This window comes from Scyliorhinus canicula, unplaced genomic scaffold (assembly GCF_902713615.1).
Source record: "Scyliorhinus canicula unplaced genomic scaffold, sScyCan1.1, whole genome shotgun sequence".
NCBI classification, from domain to species: Eukaryota; Metazoa; Chordata; class Chondrichthyes; order Carcharhiniformes; family Scyliorhinidae; genus Scyliorhinus; species Scyliorhinus canicula.
The window spans coordinates 4904780-4923917 of NW_024055728.1; the positions used below are offsets into that span (position 1 = coordinate 4904780).

The 19138-nt window shown below is 43.1% G+C and overlaps 1 protein-coding gene across 1 annotated transcript in view; it reads right to left on the reverse strand.

The window, feature by feature from the left end:
• Window positions 1–196: 196 nt before the first annotated feature.
• Window positions 197–19138, reverse strand: part of LOC119960738 (immunoglobulin superfamily member 1-like) — a 34374-nt gene continuing 15432 nt past the window's right edge. Inside the window, exons 4-6 of the mRNA XM_038788352.1 lie at window positions 18050–18343; window positions 17307–17594; window positions 197–501 (exon numbers count right to left, since the gene is read on the reverse strand). Coding sequence (XP_038644280.1) covers window positions 197–501; window positions 17307–17594; window positions 18050–18343 — 887 coding nt within the window. The remainder of the gene's footprint in view (window positions 502–17306; window positions 17595–18049; window positions 18344–19138) is intronic.

The following is a 19138-nucleotide window of genomic DNA, read 5'->3' on the forward strand; positions in this document are numbered from 1 at the left end:
TCTGTGTATGAGTACGCCTGATATCCTCACAATCCATTGGGTCAATACAGGACATCTATGCAGGGAAAAAGCTGTTCCCATGCCCACATAAGTTTGAGTTATTAATTACAGTAGTTACTGTCACAAGGATCGCAGAGTGAAATTAATACAGGGGAAAACATTCAGTAAAATCGGATGAATATGTTGACAGCCAATCTCACTTACCTATAACTGTGATGCTGACAGGGTCACTATGAGGCGATGATAGGTTTCTTCCACTGATGTTTGCTATATACTGACAGGTATAGTTTCCTATTTTAGAGTGATCGATATTCTTGATGGGGAAGGTGACAGCATGTCCGTCTTCATCAGGAGGTTTGATACTGACTAAAGTAGGTTTTTCGTGCCTGTATAAGTAAAATGCAATGCCAGGGCGCTCCCGAGGGCTTGTACAGTTGAAAGTGATATCTCCACCCTCAGCAACACCATCAAAATCAACTGTGAGATGTGGTTTATGCAAATCTGCAATTAGAAAGAAAGGAATAGTGACGACTGATTGCAAATGCAACGCTCACTTACGGGAGTGGATTGTAATCTGAATTTAGGTAAAATGGCAGACGGCACATTAAAATGAAAACAATAACACATGCGAGGAAGCATGAGAGTGTAATGAGGAGCGAGGCGGAATGCACTTATAGACGACATCGAAATGTATAATGCGAAGGAAACAAAACTGATTAATTTTAATGCAAGTGAACATGAAGTGAGATGTTTCTGTTCGAAAATGAGGAGAACAAGATATTTTTTCATTCATTCATGGGTTGTGGGTGTCGCTGGCTAGGCTCATTACCAGTCCTAATTACCCCATGACAGGATGGTCGTGAGCTGAATAGGCCATCTGGCCGCTCGAGCCTGCTCCGCAATTCCACATGATAACGACTAATCTTATTGTGGACTCATTTCCACTTAGCCGCGGGCTCAACATAACCCTTAGTTCATCGACTGTTCAAAAATCTATATATCTTGTCCTTAACAACATTCAATAAGGTATCCTCATCTGTTTAACTGGACAGGGAACTGGCAGGCTTACTGGTTTACAGTGTTTTGAATGTAAAGTAAATGGGGTGGAACAATAAGGCGCAGAAGGAGGTGGCCCTGAATTTGGCATGACGTCCTTGAATGCAGCAGGTAGCTGATAAGTGTCCTGGTAATAAGTACATGGAGTTACAAAAAAGGAGTTCTGCAGAATCTTTCTGCGCCAATAGTTCTAACTTCTGTCGAATGCTGAGCACCAGACTATTAAGGAAGGCCAGGCCTTGGAAATAGCATTGGAGCACATCAATGGAACGGTTGCAGTGATGAGGGATATGTGTTATATATAGACACTGGAGAATCTGGGATTTTTCTGGACAGTGCAAGAAAGGTTAGGGCAACATTTACAGGAAAAATAGTATACCAATTATATGTTTTGATGAAGTAATTGGGGAGTTGGTGACGATACAATCACAGAACCCACAAACAGACCCTTCCTTCAAACACGTCCATGTCGACCATGACATATCTTTCTTTTAATTAAAAAAAAAAATCTAGTGCACCCAATTGATTTGTTTAAATTAATTGGCAATTTAGCGTGGTCAATCCACCTAACCTGCACATCTTTTGATTGTGGGGGCGAAACGCACGCGAACACGGGATAATGTGCATTCTCCATACCGACAGTGACCCAGAGCCTGGGACCACGGCGCGGTGAGGCAGCAGTGATAACCACTGTGCCACCGTGCTGCCACTAAATATTATTATTATTTAAAAATACATTTCGAGTACCTTAGTCTTTATTTTATTTTCTCCATTTAATGTGTAATTTGGTGTGGCCAGTCCACCTACCTACTTGCACATATTTGGGTTAAAGGGGTAAAACCGACAGAGACACGGGGAGAATGCACAAACTCCACACATACAGTGATCCAGGGCCGGGATCGAATCCGCGTCCTCAGTGCGTGAAATACCATTCTGTACTAATGCTATTGAGCAGCACATGGTCCATGGTCTACAATGCCTTGGCAAGTTAAGTGCTTGTCCAGATAATTCCGAAAAGTTCCGAGGGTATCCGCGTCTACCCCACTCAGACAGTGTGTTGTATATTTCCACCACCCTTTCGGTGAAATAATGTTTCTTCAGCTCCCTTCTGAACAATTAATTCCAAACAAACACATTCCCTCTGATCTTCCCTGGGAAAATGTTATCACGATATTGCCTATCTATGCCTCTGTATATTTCAATCAGATCCTTCCCCGAGCCTCTTTCTACAGGGAAGACAAGCTGAAACGTTCCACCCCAGGCGGCATCTTTCTAAATTTTCTCTGCACCATCGCCAGTGCAATAGCGTCCTTCCAATCGTGGTGCAACCGGAACTGCACGCGGTATTGCATCTGTGGCCAAAGCAATGTTATACAAATTTGGACAAGACATCCTTGCTCCTTTATCTATACGCCGGGTAATGAAGGAAATCGTTCAGGTTGCATTCTACACTGCCCTAAATATCTGTGCTACCACATTTAGGGACCCGGCGAGGTGTCAACCAAAGTACACTTGCTCCTCAATACTCCCAGGAACCTACCGTAAATTCTGTCTATCCGATCATTATTAGACCTCGCAAAACGCATCACTGCAGATTATCCGGAGTAAGTTCCATCTGCTGTTGTGCCCAACTACGAGCTGATCCGTATCAGACTGTAGTACAATGCTCTCCTCCTCACTTTCAGAAACATCCCCAATGTTCCTGTACCCTGCAAACCTGCCAATTATAACTCCGACATTAACATGCGAGTCATTGATGTATGTAAATAACATACATCCCTGTGGTACATTGCTGGCCAAAGGCTTCATATCAGAAAAATAACGATACCACCAATGTCGCCAATTCTGAAGATATTTGGTAGAAAGAAGATGGGAAGACAACATAGGATGAGCGGTACAACTTTTCAGAGATACAAGAGCAGACGGTCCTCGGGGCTCAAGTGCATAATTCTCGAAAGGTCGACTGCATTGAAACTATGTGAAGAAGACTGATAACATCGTCGGGTTCATAAATAGAGGCATAGAGTATAACAGGAATGTAGTCATGCTACACCTCGACAAATCATTGGTCAGACCCCATTTGGTGTATTGTGTTCAGTTCTGGGCACCTTATTTAAGGAAGGATGTTGAAGCCATGGAAAGCGTGCGGAGAGCATTTTCTACAATTATACCAACAATAAAGGATTTTAGATACAGTGAAAGATCGTAGAAACTGGGCTTCGTCTCCATAAGACTAAGAACAAGAGCAGAAGTAGGCCACGGCCCATGGAGTCTGCTCCGCCATTCAATAATGGCTGATAATTTTCTCATCCCAATTCTGCTGCCTTCCCCCATAACCCCTGATCCCGTTATTAACCAACACCATAACAATCTCTGTTTTAAAGACAGTCAATGACTTGGTCTTCGCAGCCTTACCACCCTCTAGCTGAATAAAATTATCCTAATCTCTGTTTTAATAATATTATTCTTTATTGCCACAAGCAGGCTGACATTAACACTGCAAATGAAATAACATATCAGCATGTTATTTTCCGCATAAATGATGTCTTGATGAGAAAATTGAGACTTTTGCATATGCAGGCGGATGAAAATTTGGCAGATGTACATCAAGTGGCATTGACGGCAGGGTATAGAAAGGAGATGCTGCGAGGAACACATGAGGTACCAATGGGATGGTAATAACATTCGGATATACACTCAGATTCCTCTTCCATGTATGCTTTCTGGGATATATCCGTTTGATTTATTTATCTTTCTGTTGTAACTCCGCCAATTTTCCTGAACTAGAAACATCCGACGCATCCTCCACCTGTTGTTATCCAACCATCTGATCAAAATTTGTTTCTGATAATTGCACTTCAACTTTATCTTCACTCTTTGAATGGCAGTAAGGAAACCTCAAGTTAAAATACAAAAACATTTGTATTGGCCTGTACTACATAAAAATGCAGTTACATTTTGACGGTCATGTCACACATGTCAAGTGATAGGGAAACCTCAAGCAGCGATAACACCAGCGCTTTTAATAGCATTTGAAGAATCTTTTACAAGGGTCTCAATTAATTGCGACGGACGGCTTTCTAAATCAATATATTTTGACTACAATGGATGTATATACTAGGTTTTCATAGTCTATTCCAGTACGCAATATTACAGCTAGAACGATTGTGGAGTTACTTCAATTCTTAACGAAATATGGACTACTGACAGAAAAACAATTGGATCAAGGATCGAATTTTACCCTTAGTTTATTCAAATATATGTATAGCTTATGGATAAAACAATTTAAATCAGCTGCGTACCATCCAGAAGCTCAAGGAGTGTAAGGAAGGTGGTGTCAGACATCAAAGGCAATGTTGAGGGCTTATTGTCAAGATTATACAGAGGATTGGGATAATGGAATGCCATTAATACTGTTTGTAATTAGGGATGCACCTAATGCGGAAACCAAATTTAGTCCTTTTGAACCAATGTTTGGTCATGAGGTAAGAAGACCACTTAAAATTGATTACGGAAAAATTGGTGAGGAAGCCGTCGGAACATACCTTATTGGATTACGTGTCAACTTTTACTGAATTATTAAATAAAGCAGTGGAATTGACGAAACAATATTTAAAGGTTGCACAACATGTGATGAAACGGGAAGCGGACAAGAAAGCAAAAATTCGTAGTTTTGCCAGTCGAGACAACGATTTAGTGTTATTGCCAGTGGAAGGTGCACCTTTAAAAGCAATGTTTTATGGGCCGTATCCGATTGAAAGGAAATTAAGTGAGCTGAATTATGTGGTAGGAACGCCAGGTAGAAGAGATACTCACCAAGTGTGTCATGTGGATATGCTTAAAAGGTACTTTGAAATGGAAGGAGAGCAAATAGAGTTTTTAACTATTCAAACTCAAATTGAAGAACTGAATCCAGATGACTTTGAATTTGACATTCCTCAAATTAAATTGAAAAACGAGGATGTTCATATAAATTTTTGAGTTAAGTTCCAGAGAAAAAAACTAACTGACCTGAAAGAGTGATCAATATCACATGGGCAAGTTTGTGGAGATAGGTTGGCAAGTACTAAATTGGCAATACATGATGCTGATGTGGGAAATGCCTTTCAAAACAAACAACATCCCTAACGACTTAACACTTTAAAATTGGCACATCTTAACAAATAGATTGAAAGTATGCTTAAAAGTGGCATAATTGAAGTGGGTTGCAGCCAATGTAGCTCACCCACAGTGTTATTACCGAAACGGGACGGTACTCAACAGTTGTGTGTGTACGAGAGAAAGGTGAGTGCAGTTTCAAGAACGGACCCATCCTGTCCCACACTTAGAGGATTGCGAAAGAGGGACAATAGGCTTTTTCCCCCCAAATTATATTTTTAAAGGTTACTGGCAGGTACCTGTATCCGAAAGGGGGAAGGAGATTTCAGATTTTATGACTCCAGATGGTATATACCAATTAAAAGTTATGCCATGTGGCATGAAAAACGCCCCAGCCACATTTCAACGAATACCTAACAAAATTGCTTCAGGATTCCCGAATTGTGCGGTATACATCGACGAAATGGTATTTTCTGCCAGACATGCAAAGAACATTTGAAGCATCTCATGGAGTTATTCGATCGACATCAGGAGCCGGGTTAGGTTGTTAAACTAGCCAAAAGTACATTTGGAAAACCCAAGTCACTTTCCTTGGCCATACAGTCGGAGAGGGTCGAATGGTGCCACAGTGTGTGAAAACAAACGTTATTGGGGAGTTTCCAATGCCCTCGACACGAAGGGAAATGATGATATTTCTTGCAATGAGTGGAATTTACCGGAAAATTATGCCTAATTTGAGCAGTGTGGTCACTCCACTGACGGACTTGCTAAAGGAACGCAGCAAATGTCAGTGGTCAGCGGAGTGTCAACTGGTATTTGACGGCTGAAGGCTGTGTTGACCACTGCTCCTGTGTCAGCCATCCAAAATTATACAAAGCCATTGAAAACGGCTGTTGATACGAGCGATGTGGGGTTAGATGCAGTGCTTCCACAAAACCATGACGAAGGACTAGAGCGGCCTATTGCTTATTTGTCAAAGAAATTAAATCCACACCAGAAGAAGTATTCTACGATTGAGAAGGAGACTTTGAGCTTGGTTTGGGGCCGTTTTCACATTCATGTGACCAGTAATCCAGCTGAAACAATTATGTACACTGATCATAATCCATTGAGTTTTTTTGGAGCGATTCGGGAATAACAATACCAGGCTGTTTCGATGGAGTTATTGTGACAGTAATTTCATTGAAAAATAAAACATATGGTAGGACGATGAAACGTGATAGCAGATGCTTTGTCACGAATGTGATGAAGAGATGCAGGTTTGGTTGAGGAAGAAGAACTAAAATGGACTATGTTGTTATATCTGTTTGCATCTTTTGTTTTGTGAAACGGAAAGATATGTTACCGTCAGTATTTCTTACAGGAAAATGAAAAGATGAAAAATGAAACCATCTTCAAGTTGATGGTTTATTTTTTTTCTCTTGGAGTGAGGGGACAGGTGGATGTACCTTTCGGAAACAGGTGTTCAGCCAAAGCTGTAGTAATGACTGTGTGTGTATTGAGCTGAGCTGTCTTTCAGTCTTTCACTTCGTTTTGACCTGAAGAGCTGCTTTGTGGTTGTTTTTGGTTTCGTTTTCAGTCTTGGAGAATTATCTTTAAAGCAAGCAAATCTGTTATGACCTCTCACTACAAGCTGAGGAATGTCTTCAGCTCACTTGATGATTTCAAAGTAATACCTCTTTCTGTAGAGAATTTAAACCTGCAACCGTTGTTAAAAGGGTTTAACTGAAGAATGTTGGTGGGAAAGGTATGACCGGATAGCTATAGAGTATTGTATCTCTGGTGTTATGTGTGTTCGTAGTTGATAAGATGTTTCCTGTGTGTTTCTTAAAATGTTAACTGGGTTCATAGAATAAACATTGTTTTGTTTTTTTTTAATATTTATGATTTCTGTTGCATAACTCCTGTAGAGTGGACCCTTGTTCTCCCCATAAGGAACATCTATTAAAAGTGGGTCAGCTGAACGCCATGATAAACTTTGGAGTTTTCTGAACCCTGGCCCATAATAAATGTAATTATTCAGTTCGTTTGCTATTTCTCTGTTTCCTATTATTACTTCTCCAGCTACATTTTCCAATGGCCCAATATCTATTTTTACCTCTCTTACCTTTTTTATATATTATATATGTTTAGCAAACTTGTCCTCATATGTCATGTTCTCCCCGTTTCTGCTTTTTTAATCGTCCTCTTCTCTCTTTTAAAGGCTTCCTAATCCTATGGCTTCCCACTAATCCTCGCCACTTTGCATCTTTTTTTCTTTTGCTTTTATCTGGTCTTCGATTTCCCTCGTCAGCCAGATTCCTTGTCCTCCCCCTAGCATGTATCCTCCTCATTGGGATGAATTTCTGTTGTGCCTCCCGAATAACTCCCAAAAGCTCCTGCCATTGCTGTTCCACTGTCTTTCATGCCAGTTTTCTTTTCCAATGAACTCTGTACAGCTCCTCCCTCGTGTCTTTGTTGTTTCCCTTATTTAATTTTAATACGTTTACATCAGATTCCAGCTTCTCCCTGTCACACTGCAGGGTAAATTCAATCACATTGTGGTCACTATCCCTCAGGCTTCCTTCATCTTAAGGTCCCGAATCAAGTTGCCTCATTACACATTACGAAATCCAGAATTGCTTCTTTCCTTGTAGGCTCTGTCACAAGCTGCTTTTAAAACACATCTGTTTGGCATTTCACAAATTAATTTCCTTGTGACCCACTGCGAAACTAATTTCCCCAGCACACCTGCATTTTGTGATCCCCATGATTATTGCAATATTGACTTATTGGCTTCCCTTTTCTATCTCCTGATTTGTTATCTGGCACACATCCTGACTACTGCTGGGGGCCTGTTTATAACTCGCATCAGGTACATTTACCTTTGCGATTCCTCACCCTACCTGGAGATTCAATGCCTCCTGATCCCATACAGATCCTTGCTATCGATTTACCTTCATTCTTACCAACAATGCAACCCCGCCTCCTTTGACCACCTGTTTGTCCTTTCGATAGGACACATATCCTTGGATATAGAGATCCCAGCCCTTGATCCCCATGCAATCACATCTCTGTGACGCCCACATCATCGCAACGGCCTATTTGAATGCGTAAAAGGTCATTTACCTTGACCCATAGACTGTTAGCATTAACATAAAACACCCTTAGTCCTGCATTGACTACGCCCGTCTCACACTTTTCACCTTTTTTGCTCTGCCTGCGGGTGCTGTCGTTCTCTTTTTTTGTTCTATATTTCCCCTTTAGTTATTACTTTTTCTACGCTAACGCTGAGGGATTTCAGAGCCCTGACAGACTATTCCGAGTGATTCTAGCAAACCTACCAGACAAGATATTAGTGCCACTGCTGGTTAGATTTGGCCCATCCTTCTTCTACAGTTCTCCTTGGATCAGAGAACATTAAGAAGCGAATATTCTGAACATTTTGACAGGGAAAAGAGGATATTCTTTTTCCACTAGTTGATATGTCAGTGACTAGCGGTCACAAATACAAGATGGCAATCAAGAGAACTGTGAATGAATGGTTTATTGGGATTTTGAATGCGCTGCCTAGGGAGTGTTGGTGGTGGATCCATAGGACTTTGCCGATGAGAGCTGGATATAGATGTGAAAGTGATGAACGTAAACATAGAACATGCAGTGCAGAAGGAGGCCATTGGGCCATTTTGTCTGCACCGACCCACTTAAACCCTCGGTTCCACCATATCCCCGTAACCCAATTACCCCTTCTAACCTTTTTGGACATTAAGAGCAATTTACCATGACCAATCCAGCTAACCTGCACGTCTTTGGACAGTGGCAAGAAAGCGCTGCACCCGGAGGAAACACACGCAGACACGGGGAGAACGTGCAGACTCCGCACAGACTGTGAACAAGCAGGGAATCGAATCCTGAACACTGGCACTAAGAAGGCACAGTGTTATCCACTTGTGCTACCGTCCTGCCAACGGACTGTAGAGAACGGGTTGGGGAATAAGACTAACTCGGAATCCCTTTTGGGAGCCCTAGCAGGTCCGGCTGTGATGTAAATAACAAACCAAGAAAAAACAAAGAAATCACCCTTTGCTTGTTGTTGGCATGACAATTGTGAATCACATTGGCTAACCTTCCTTGGATCCTATGGCCCTAACATTTTTAGCACAATCATTCATGTGGGATCCTGAAAACGGTCAAATTGAACTCCATGTTAACATGAACTGTAAAACCCTCATCAATGTGTTTAGTTACTTTTTAAAAAAAACTGAATTGAATTAGTCAGACAGGATCTTCCAAAACAACTCCATGTTGACGTCTATGATTAATACCTGCCTTTTCAAATATTGATTATCCCAGTTCTGCACAATTTGTTTTACAAGGAATGTCCCGACCTGTGACATTTTGAATTAGTGGCCTGTCTAACTCCGCTCGCTTCATGAAGCAAAGCATCATATCTGCTGTCTTCCAGTCATCTGGAACATCACCTGTGGTCAGCGAAGATTTACATGTGTGTGTCACGGCCCAAGCAAACTCGTCCATTGCCTCCCGTATCCGCTTCGGATGCATCTCATCTGTTTCGCGAGATGTGTGTACCTTTATTCCAGCAAAATCTTCCAATACCTCATCACTATTAATCTTAGCGTGTTTACGTGACGGTTACCGTCCAAATGTATATCCTTAGCAACCCATGACGTTCTCGTTAGCGAATGAAAACGAAAAATATTCACTTGAGGCCTCGCCCACGTCCATTGTCTGAACGCACAGATAATTCCTATGCTCCCTAATTGGCCCCAATCTCTCCCTGATCAACCGACTGCCCCTAAAAGTCTTGTTAAAAGCCTTGGGGCTTTCCTTAATCCAAACCAACAATGGTATTTTGTGTCCCTTTTATCCCCTAATTTATTATTCAAGCACTCCCTGACACTCTCACAATACTGAAGGGCCTCGCCGACTTAATTTGTTTTACACCTACCATATACGTCCTAATATTTCTACACCAATCTCTAGATTCGCCTGGAAACCCAGTGTTGCCTTGACCTGCGTCTTTTTTCTCTTCACTCAGAGGGAAAATTTGGCACTGAACTCTCACTCTTTCACTTTTACAAGACTCGCGCTATCCAAATGTCGGTTTACCTGTAAGGAGCTGCTCGCAGTCTGCGTTTGGCACAACCTGGCTCATGTTATTGAAATCGGCCCTCCCCCAATTCAGAGCCTTGATTTCTGGACTGTACTTACCTATGTACCATTGCACCACAGCGCTCCCGATACTTTGCCTTTCCTGCTGTACAGCAGAACCAATCGTGGTGCCACACTCATGGCTGCTGGTTCTGTCCACTGAGCGGTACACCTTCCTAACAGTATCCAACACGGCACACATGTTTGAGCGGGAGTGACCTCAGGGACGTCCCCACGACCTGCCTACTTCGCTTCCTGGTGGTCAGGAAATGCTTTTCTTATTTGCAGCCATTGCTTGCGGTGTAACCAACTCTCTAAATGTGCTATTTGCGATGTCCTCAGCATTACAGATGCTCCATAGTTTAACCATCCGCTTCTCCACTGGCACTGTGGGGAATTCAGGAGCTGCGGTTGGGCAGAGAAAGTTTCCCTGAATTCCCTCATATTGCAGGCAGATCATTCCACCTGGCCGAATACTCCTGCCGCACTCTTAATATGTGCTTAGAACATAGAACATAGAAAAATACAGCACAGGACAGGCCCTTCGGCCCACGATGTAGTGCCGAACTTTTGTCCCATATTAAGAACAAATTAATCTGCACCCCATCATTCTACAGTAATCCATGTACCTATCCAATAGTTGTTTGAAGTTCCCTAATGTTTCCGACTCAACTACTTCCACAGACAATGCAATTCATGCCTCCACTATTCTCTGAGTAATGAACCCACCTCTGAGACCCCCCTATCTCTGTCCCCTTGTAATGGTTTGTTCCACCCGGGGGAAAAGTCTCTGACTGTCTACTCTACCTATTCCCCTGATCATGTTATGAACCTCTATCTTGTCGCCCCTCATCCTTCCCCGTTCTAATGAGAAAAGTTATAGCACCCTCAACCTTTCGTCGTAAGACCTGCTCTCCGTTCCAGGCAACATCGTGGTAAATCTCCTTTGCACCTTTTCCAACGCATCCACATCCGGCCTAACATAAGGCGACCAGAACTGCGCTCAGTGCTCAAAATGTTGCCCGAGCAAGGTTTTTCACAGCTGCATCATCACCTCACGGCTCCTAAATGCAATCTCTCTCCTAATAAACACAAGCGCACCATGATATTCTTCACAGTTCTATTCACTTGAGTGGCAACTTTGGAAGATCTATGAACATAGACCCCAAGATCTCCCTGCTCCTCCACATTGCCAAGAACCCTACCGCTAATCCTGTATTCAGCATTCATATGTGTCCATCTAAAATGGACAACCTCACACTGTTAAGGGATAAACACCATCTGCCGCTTCTCAGCCCAGCTCTGCATCCAATCTATTTCTCTTTGTAGCCGACAACAGCCATCCTCACTATCTACAACCCCACAAATCTTCGTATCGCCTGCAAGTTTACTGACCCTTCAACTCTTTCATCCAAGTCATTTATGAAACTCACAAACAGCACACGACTCAGAACTGATCTCTGCGATACACCACTGGTAACTGGGCTCCAGGCTGAATATTTGCCAACGACCACCACTCTCTGTCTTCTATCGGATAGCCAATTCGTTTTCCAAATGGCCACATTTCCCACTATCCCATGTTCCTTACTTTCTGCATAAGCCTACAATGGGGAACCTTATTAAATGCCTTACTAAAACCCATGTACACTACATCCACTGCTTTTCCTTCATCCACATGGTTGGTCACCTCCTCAAATAAGGCAATAAGACTTGTAAGGCAAAACCTAACCCTCACAAATCCGTGCGGACTATCCCTAATCAAGCAGTGTCTTTCCAGATGCTCAGAAAGCCAATCCCTCAGTACCCTTTCCTTTACTTTGCCTACCACCGAAGTAAGACGGGATAACCCTGGAATCCCCTGGGTTATCCCTATTCCATTTGTTGAACAGGAGTACGTCATTCGACACTCTCCAATCCCCTGGTGCCACCCCGGTTGTCAGTGAGGACGAAAAGATCATTGCCAACGGCTCTGCAAGTTCATCTCTTGCTTCCTATTGAATCCTTCGATATATCCCGTCAGGACCGGGGGTCTACCCTCAAGTTTTTCAAAATGCCCAACACATCTTCCTTCATAACAAGTATCTCTTCAAGCTTACCAGACTGTTTAACACTGTCCTCTCCAACAATATGGCCCCTCTCATTCTTAAATACTCGTTCAAGACCTCTCCTAATTCTTCAGACTCAATACGCAATCTCCCGCTACGGTCCTTGATCGGACCTACCCTCGCTCCAGTCATTCTCACATTTCTCACATAAGCGGCTGGTTTAGCTCACTTGGCAAAACCGCTGCTTTTGAATAAGACCAAGCAGTTCAGCAGCACGGAATGTGGCGACGAGGGAATTTTCGCAGTAACTTAATTGAAAGCCTACTCGTGACAATAAGCGATTTTCATTTCATTTCATGTGTAAAAGGTTTTCCTTGATCCTACCCGCCAAAGATTGTTCATGCGCTCTCCTAATCCCTTTCTTCAGTTCCCTCCTGGCTTTCTTGTATCTCTCCAGCGGCCTGTCTGAACCTTGTTTTCTCAGCCTTATATAAGTATCCTTCTTCCTCTTAACCAGCCATTCAACCTCTCTTGTCAAGCATGGTTCCCTCAGTCGACCATCTCTTCCCTGCCTGACAGGGACACGCATATAAAGGACATGTAGTGTATGCTCCTTGCAGTTGTTCCACATTTCAATTGTGTCCTATGCAGCCTATGTTCCCAGCCCATGCACTTGAAAATGAACATCGCTTATTGTCAAGAGTAGGCTTCAATGAAGTTACTGTGAAAAGCCCCTAGTCGCCACATTCCGGCGCCTGTCCGCGGAGGCTGGTACGGGAATCTAACCGTGCTGCTGGCCTGCTTGGTCTGCTTTAAAAGCCAACGATTTAGCTCAGTGAGCTAAACCAGCCCCACTTCAGTACTTGTCTGACTGCATCGTATTTCCCCTTCCCCGAATTGTAAACCTTGCCCTGTTTCACGCACCTATCCCTCTCCATTACTAACATGGAAGTCACAGAATTGTGGTCACTACCACCAAAGTAGATCCCCACTAACAAATCTATAACTTGTCCTGGTTCATTACCAAGTACCAAATCGAATATGGCCTTCCCTCTTCGGACAATCTACATACTGTGTTCGAAAAGCTTCCTGGACAGACTGTCCAAACACCATCCCATCCAAACTATTTGATGTAAAGAGTTTCCACGCAATATTTGCAAAGTTGAAGTCATCCAAGTCTACTACACAGTGACTTCTGCACCTTTCCAACATCTGTTTCCCAATCTTTTCCTCCACATCTCTGCCTCTATTTGGGGCCTATAGAAAACTCCCAGCAAGCTGACTGGTCCTTTCCTATTTCTGACATCAACCCATATTACCTCAGTGGGAAGAACCCCCTCGAATATACGTCGGAGGTATTGTTAAGAGAAAGGAGACTTATGTAAGGCTGAAGAAACAAGGTTCAGACACGGCACTGGAGGGAGACAAGATAGCCAGGAGGGATCTGAAGAAAGGGTTTTGGAGAGCGAAGAGAGGGCATGAAAAATCTTCGCAGATAGGATCAAGGAAAACCCCAAGGCCTTTTACACATATGTGAGAAATATGAGAATGACTAGAGCGAGGGTAGTTCCGATCAAGGATAGTAGCGGGAGATTGTGTATTGAGTCTGACGAGATAGGAGAGGTCTTGAACAAGTATTTTTCTTCAGTATTTACAAACGAGAGGGGCCATATTGTTGGAGAGGACAGTGTCAAACAGACTGATAAGCTCGAGGATATACTTGTCAGGAAGGAAGATGTGTAGCGCGTTTTGAAAAACTTGAGGATAGACAAGTCCCCCGGGCCTGACGGGATATATCCAAGTATTCTATGGGAAGCAAGAAATGAAATTCCAGAGCCGTTGGCAATGATCTTTTCGTCCTCGCTGTCAACAGGGGTGGTACCAGAGGATTGGAGAGTGGAGAATGTCGTGCCCCTGTTCAAAAAAGTGAATTGGGGTAACCCTGGGAATTACAGGGCAGTTAGTCTTACGACGGTGGTAGGCACAGTATTGGAAAGGGTACTGAGTGATAGGATTTCTGAGCATCTGGAAAAATACTGCTTGATTAGGGATAATCAGCACGGATTTGTGAGGGGTAGGTCTTGCCTTACAAGTCTTACTGACTTCTTTGAGGAGATGACCAAGCATGTGGAAGAAGGTAAAGCAGTGGATGTAGTGTTCATGGATTTTAGTAAGGCATTTGATAAGGTTCACCATTATAGGCTTGCGCAGAAAATAAGGAGACATGGGATAGTGGGAAATTTGGCCAGTTGGATAACAAACTGGCTAACCGATAGAAGACAGAGAGTGGTGGTGGATGGCAAATATTCAGCCTGGAACCCAGTTAACAGTGGCGTACCACAGGGATCAGTTCTGGGTCCTCTCCTGTTTGTGATTTTCATTAACGACTTGGATGAGGGAGTTGAATGGTGGGTGAGTAAATGTGCAGATGATGCGAAGATTGGTGGAGTTGTGGATAGTGAAAAGGGCTGTTGTCGTCTTCAAAGAGACATAGATAGGATGCAGAGCTGGGCTGAGAAGTGGCAGATGGAGTTTAACCCTGACAAGTGTGGGGATGTCCATTTTGGAAGGACAAATATGAATGCAGAATAAGGATTAACGGTAGGGTTCTTGGCAATGTGGAGGAGCAGAGAGATCTTGGGGTGTATGTTCATAGATCTTTCAAAGGTGCCACTCAAGTGGATAGAGCTGTGAAGAAGGCCTATGGTGTGCTAGCGTTTATTAACAGAGGGGTTGAGTTTAAGAGCCGTGAGGTGATGTTGCAGCTGTACAAAACCTTGGTCAGGCCACATTTCGAGTACTGTGTGCAGTTCTGGTCGCCTCATTTTAGGATGGATGTGGAATCTTTGGAAAGGAGATTTACCAGGATGTTGCCTGGAATAGAGAGCAGGTCATTTGAGGAAAGTTTGAAGATGCCAGGCCTTTTCACATTAGAACGGAGAAGGATGAGGGGCGACTTGATAGACGTTTATAAGATGATCAGGGGAATAGATAGTGTAGACAGTCAGATACTTTTCCCCCGGGTGGAACACACCATTACAAGGGGACATAAATTTAAGATAAATGGTGGAAGATATAGAGGGGATGTCAGAGGTAGGTTCTTTACCCAGAGAGTAGTGGGGGCATGGAATGCACTGCCTGTTGAAGTAGTTGAGTCGGAAAAGTTAGGGACGTTCAAGCGGCTATTGGATACGTACATGGATTAAGGTAGAATAATGGAGTGTATTCTTCTTAAGAGAAGCACTGTAGCATTGTGGATAGCACAATTGCTTCACAGCTCCAGGGTCCCAAGTTCGATTTCGACTTGGGTCACTGTCTGTGTGGAGTCTCCACATCCTCCCCGTGTGTGCGTGAGTTTCCTCCGGGTACTCCGGTTTCCTCCCACAGTCCAGAGATATTCAGGTTGGGTGGATTGGCCATGAAAAATTGCCCTTAGTGTCCTACATTCTATGATTAACCTAGGACAAAAGTTCGGCACAACATCGTGGGCGGAAGGGCTTGTTCTGTGCTGTATTTCTCTCTATATTAGCTTCAATGATATTTAGACTGCGGAAGGGACATTCCTCTATTGTAAATACGAGTACCTCCTAAACTAAGGTCCCTGAAAGAGTTAAAGGGAAGAAACGCCCATCTGATTGTCAGTCACCAATCAGCTGCCTCCGCTGCGGGAAAGAAAATCTCTCTCACGTTTGACGTCACTTCCAGCACCAGCGTCGTATCTCCCGGGGGGTTTACTTTCTGGAGAGATTTAACTCCGCCTCAGTGCTTCGTCACAGATGATTTCCCAAATACCACCTCACCGATAAGAAACAAGCATCTAGTAACATCTAGTAAACAAGAAACGTTCAGAGTGCAGTGAAACAGCTCTGAGACTGCCTGCTTTTTATCGCCCCCACCCCAAATCAATGATGTTATAACCGGTTAAGCCAGTTACTCAGTTAAGAGCGTCATAGCTCACTCCTGATTTTCGTTACTACATTAAATTACGAATGCATCTTGAAAGTACCGCCGTAGTTAAGTTTAGTTGCTATTAACACGTTACAACTTATCCTCTGAACATTCTGTTTACACCAAACTCTAAAGTACCATAGTTTAGCAATGCAGCACTCATCGTCACTGGAATAGTAAACTACAGTCCCATTCGGGACCAGTTTCCGAATCCAACCTCCGAAGATGGTGACATTTAATACAAGAAAAATCTAATGATGACCACGAAAGAATTGCTGATTGCCTTAATTACCCGCCTCGTGCACTAACGTCCTTGAGCAAAGTCAAAACTGTCCTTGACTGATCTTGCCTACACTTCGCTCAATATCCACAGCAATGTGGCTGACGATTAACCTCTGAAATTGATCAGCCAACCACTCAGTTCAAGAGCAATTAGGGAGGGGAATAAATGGCACCGCAGTCAGCGACATCCAAGTCCTATGACCGATCAAGAAATGCATTATGGAGCACGTGTTCAGTTGATAGATTATAGTGGAAAGCTGACAGTACTATCGAACAAAGAACAGACAGTGCAGAAGGAGGTCATTTGTCCCATCGAGTCTGCACCGGCCCACTGAAGCCCTCACTGACACCCTATTTCCGTAACCCAATACCCGTCCTAAAATTTGTGGTCACTAAGGGCAATTTATAATGTCCAAAACATCTAACCTGCACGCCTTTGGACTGTGGTGCAAACCGGAGCACCCGTAGGAAACCGACGCAGACACGGGCAGAACATGCCGTCTCCCCACAGACAGTGGACCAGCGGGGAATCGAACTTGGGACTCTGGCGCTGTGAAGCCACAGTGCTATCCAATTGTGGTACCGTGCTGCCCGTAATGGGTCAGCCAGTCGTCTCACGATTAATAGTTAGAGACTACAGCACCAATACGCTTTTGTTCATGTAAGAAACATTCATGAGAAAAATAGTCTTGTTAATTAGAGCCATTTACTGAGATATGCACTCACCTGAAATAATCACAGTCAACGATACACTGGACTGGGATTGAAACGATCTGCCGTTCACATTGGTCTTGTAACTGCATTGATATCGCCCTTCTTGGTCTTTACTGCTCATTATGAATGTTCTGGAGTTGTTCTTTGTGACGACTTCTGACGGCAGTCTAAGTCCATCTTTGTAGAAGTAGATTAGACGAGGGTTCTCTGCTGTGACTGAGCAGGTCATGGTGACAGTTTCTCCCTCCATATACACCCCGGACGATTGACTAAATAAAATTCTGGGAGGTGTGAGGTTGTCTTTGGTGAAAGAAATGGAAAGGAAATTAAAATTCAAACACAAATAATAAAATGTTTCAATATAAAATGTTTGGAGGGAACTTTGTGTTTCGACACGGTGCAATTAATCGTATATTATTTACCAATTCCCGGTGAGACACAGATCTAATTTGTATCGAAAATCCGTTTTTCGCGCTAATCTTGGATTCTAAAATATCAGTGGAAGAAGGGAGTTGCGTTTCGTTACAATTCGTCTTGGACTGCTGGTTGAAACTGGCGACAGCTCAACGACGGCGTTAAAGAACTTTGGGCATGTTTCCTGTGGACAGTCGAACAGGACAAAGTCGAGCAGTGTGTGGACGGGATAGATTTACACCCCAGTTGTTTTTTTTTACTTCCGAAAATAATATAAACCCTTTCGCAAATACGAGGAATGTGGATTTGTATATGAACCATATGTTATCCCTATCACTGACCTGTTATTGTAACAGAGACAGAATTGCTGAATTGGGACCATATCTCCCTTTGCTTCACAGCGGTTCTATATTTGCATTTGTACCGGCCTCCTTGCTCTTTACCGGTCACCCTGAATATTCCAGAATTCCCGACTGTGACGACATTCGGATAATAGATTGGGCGAATCTCTTTGTAAAAGAAGAATCTGGTACTTTGGTGATCGACAGTCGCTGTACAGGTAATAGTGACATGCTCACCAGGCACATACACCCCAGTCCTTTGATCAAGGGATACCTCTGGAGTTGCTGGTGGATCTGTGATAAAATAAAAGGAGTGAATAATTAGTTAGAACTCTAGATTATCATGCATATCGGACGTTGTAGAACAATATTCATCGCCATAAGTTGATTACAGTTAAAACGACATTTCAGCATTAATTCAATGAACAAAAACGCGATAACCGTCTGTAATCTGTTCTCTCTAGTGTGGTGTCCCCAGTAGAATTTAAACTCAAAGGAGTTACGGCTGTAATGCTTCTACAAACGGTGAATTACAAAAATAAGAAAGTCCTTTTGCATGGAGCAAGTCTGACCTTTAGGAATTCCACTACATTATGAGAGATTTGGAGAATATTACAGGCAGAGTTCAAGGGATTAGATTATGTATCAACCGAACTAAATTGAGCCCAGCAGATATAGACCTGCCTTTTCCATCGACAATGAAGCGTCATCATCACATTTTCTTTTGATATCAAGGTACATTAGTGACAAGGCCAACTCCAGACAAAGTCTGTATTTGTATCCCTCTGCCCAGAGTTCCGTATTTCTCGGTTTTATCTGAAGCGAGACAATTTTATTCTGCTTACACTTTAATGAATAATGGCCTGAGGTTCAACCAACCCCCTAATTTACAATTCATTCCATATTGTGACAACTGTGTTTCTGTGACTATGGTGATTTTAGTAAGGCTCCTATCAGGTTAAGATTCACAGAGTGTAAATTCCGAGACCAAGGTGGGAGAGATTCTGTCCAAACCTTCAGCGTTGAGGTAAAAGCCGGTTCAGTTTGATTACTCTGCCAAAATAGTACACAAATCTATCGTGTCACTAT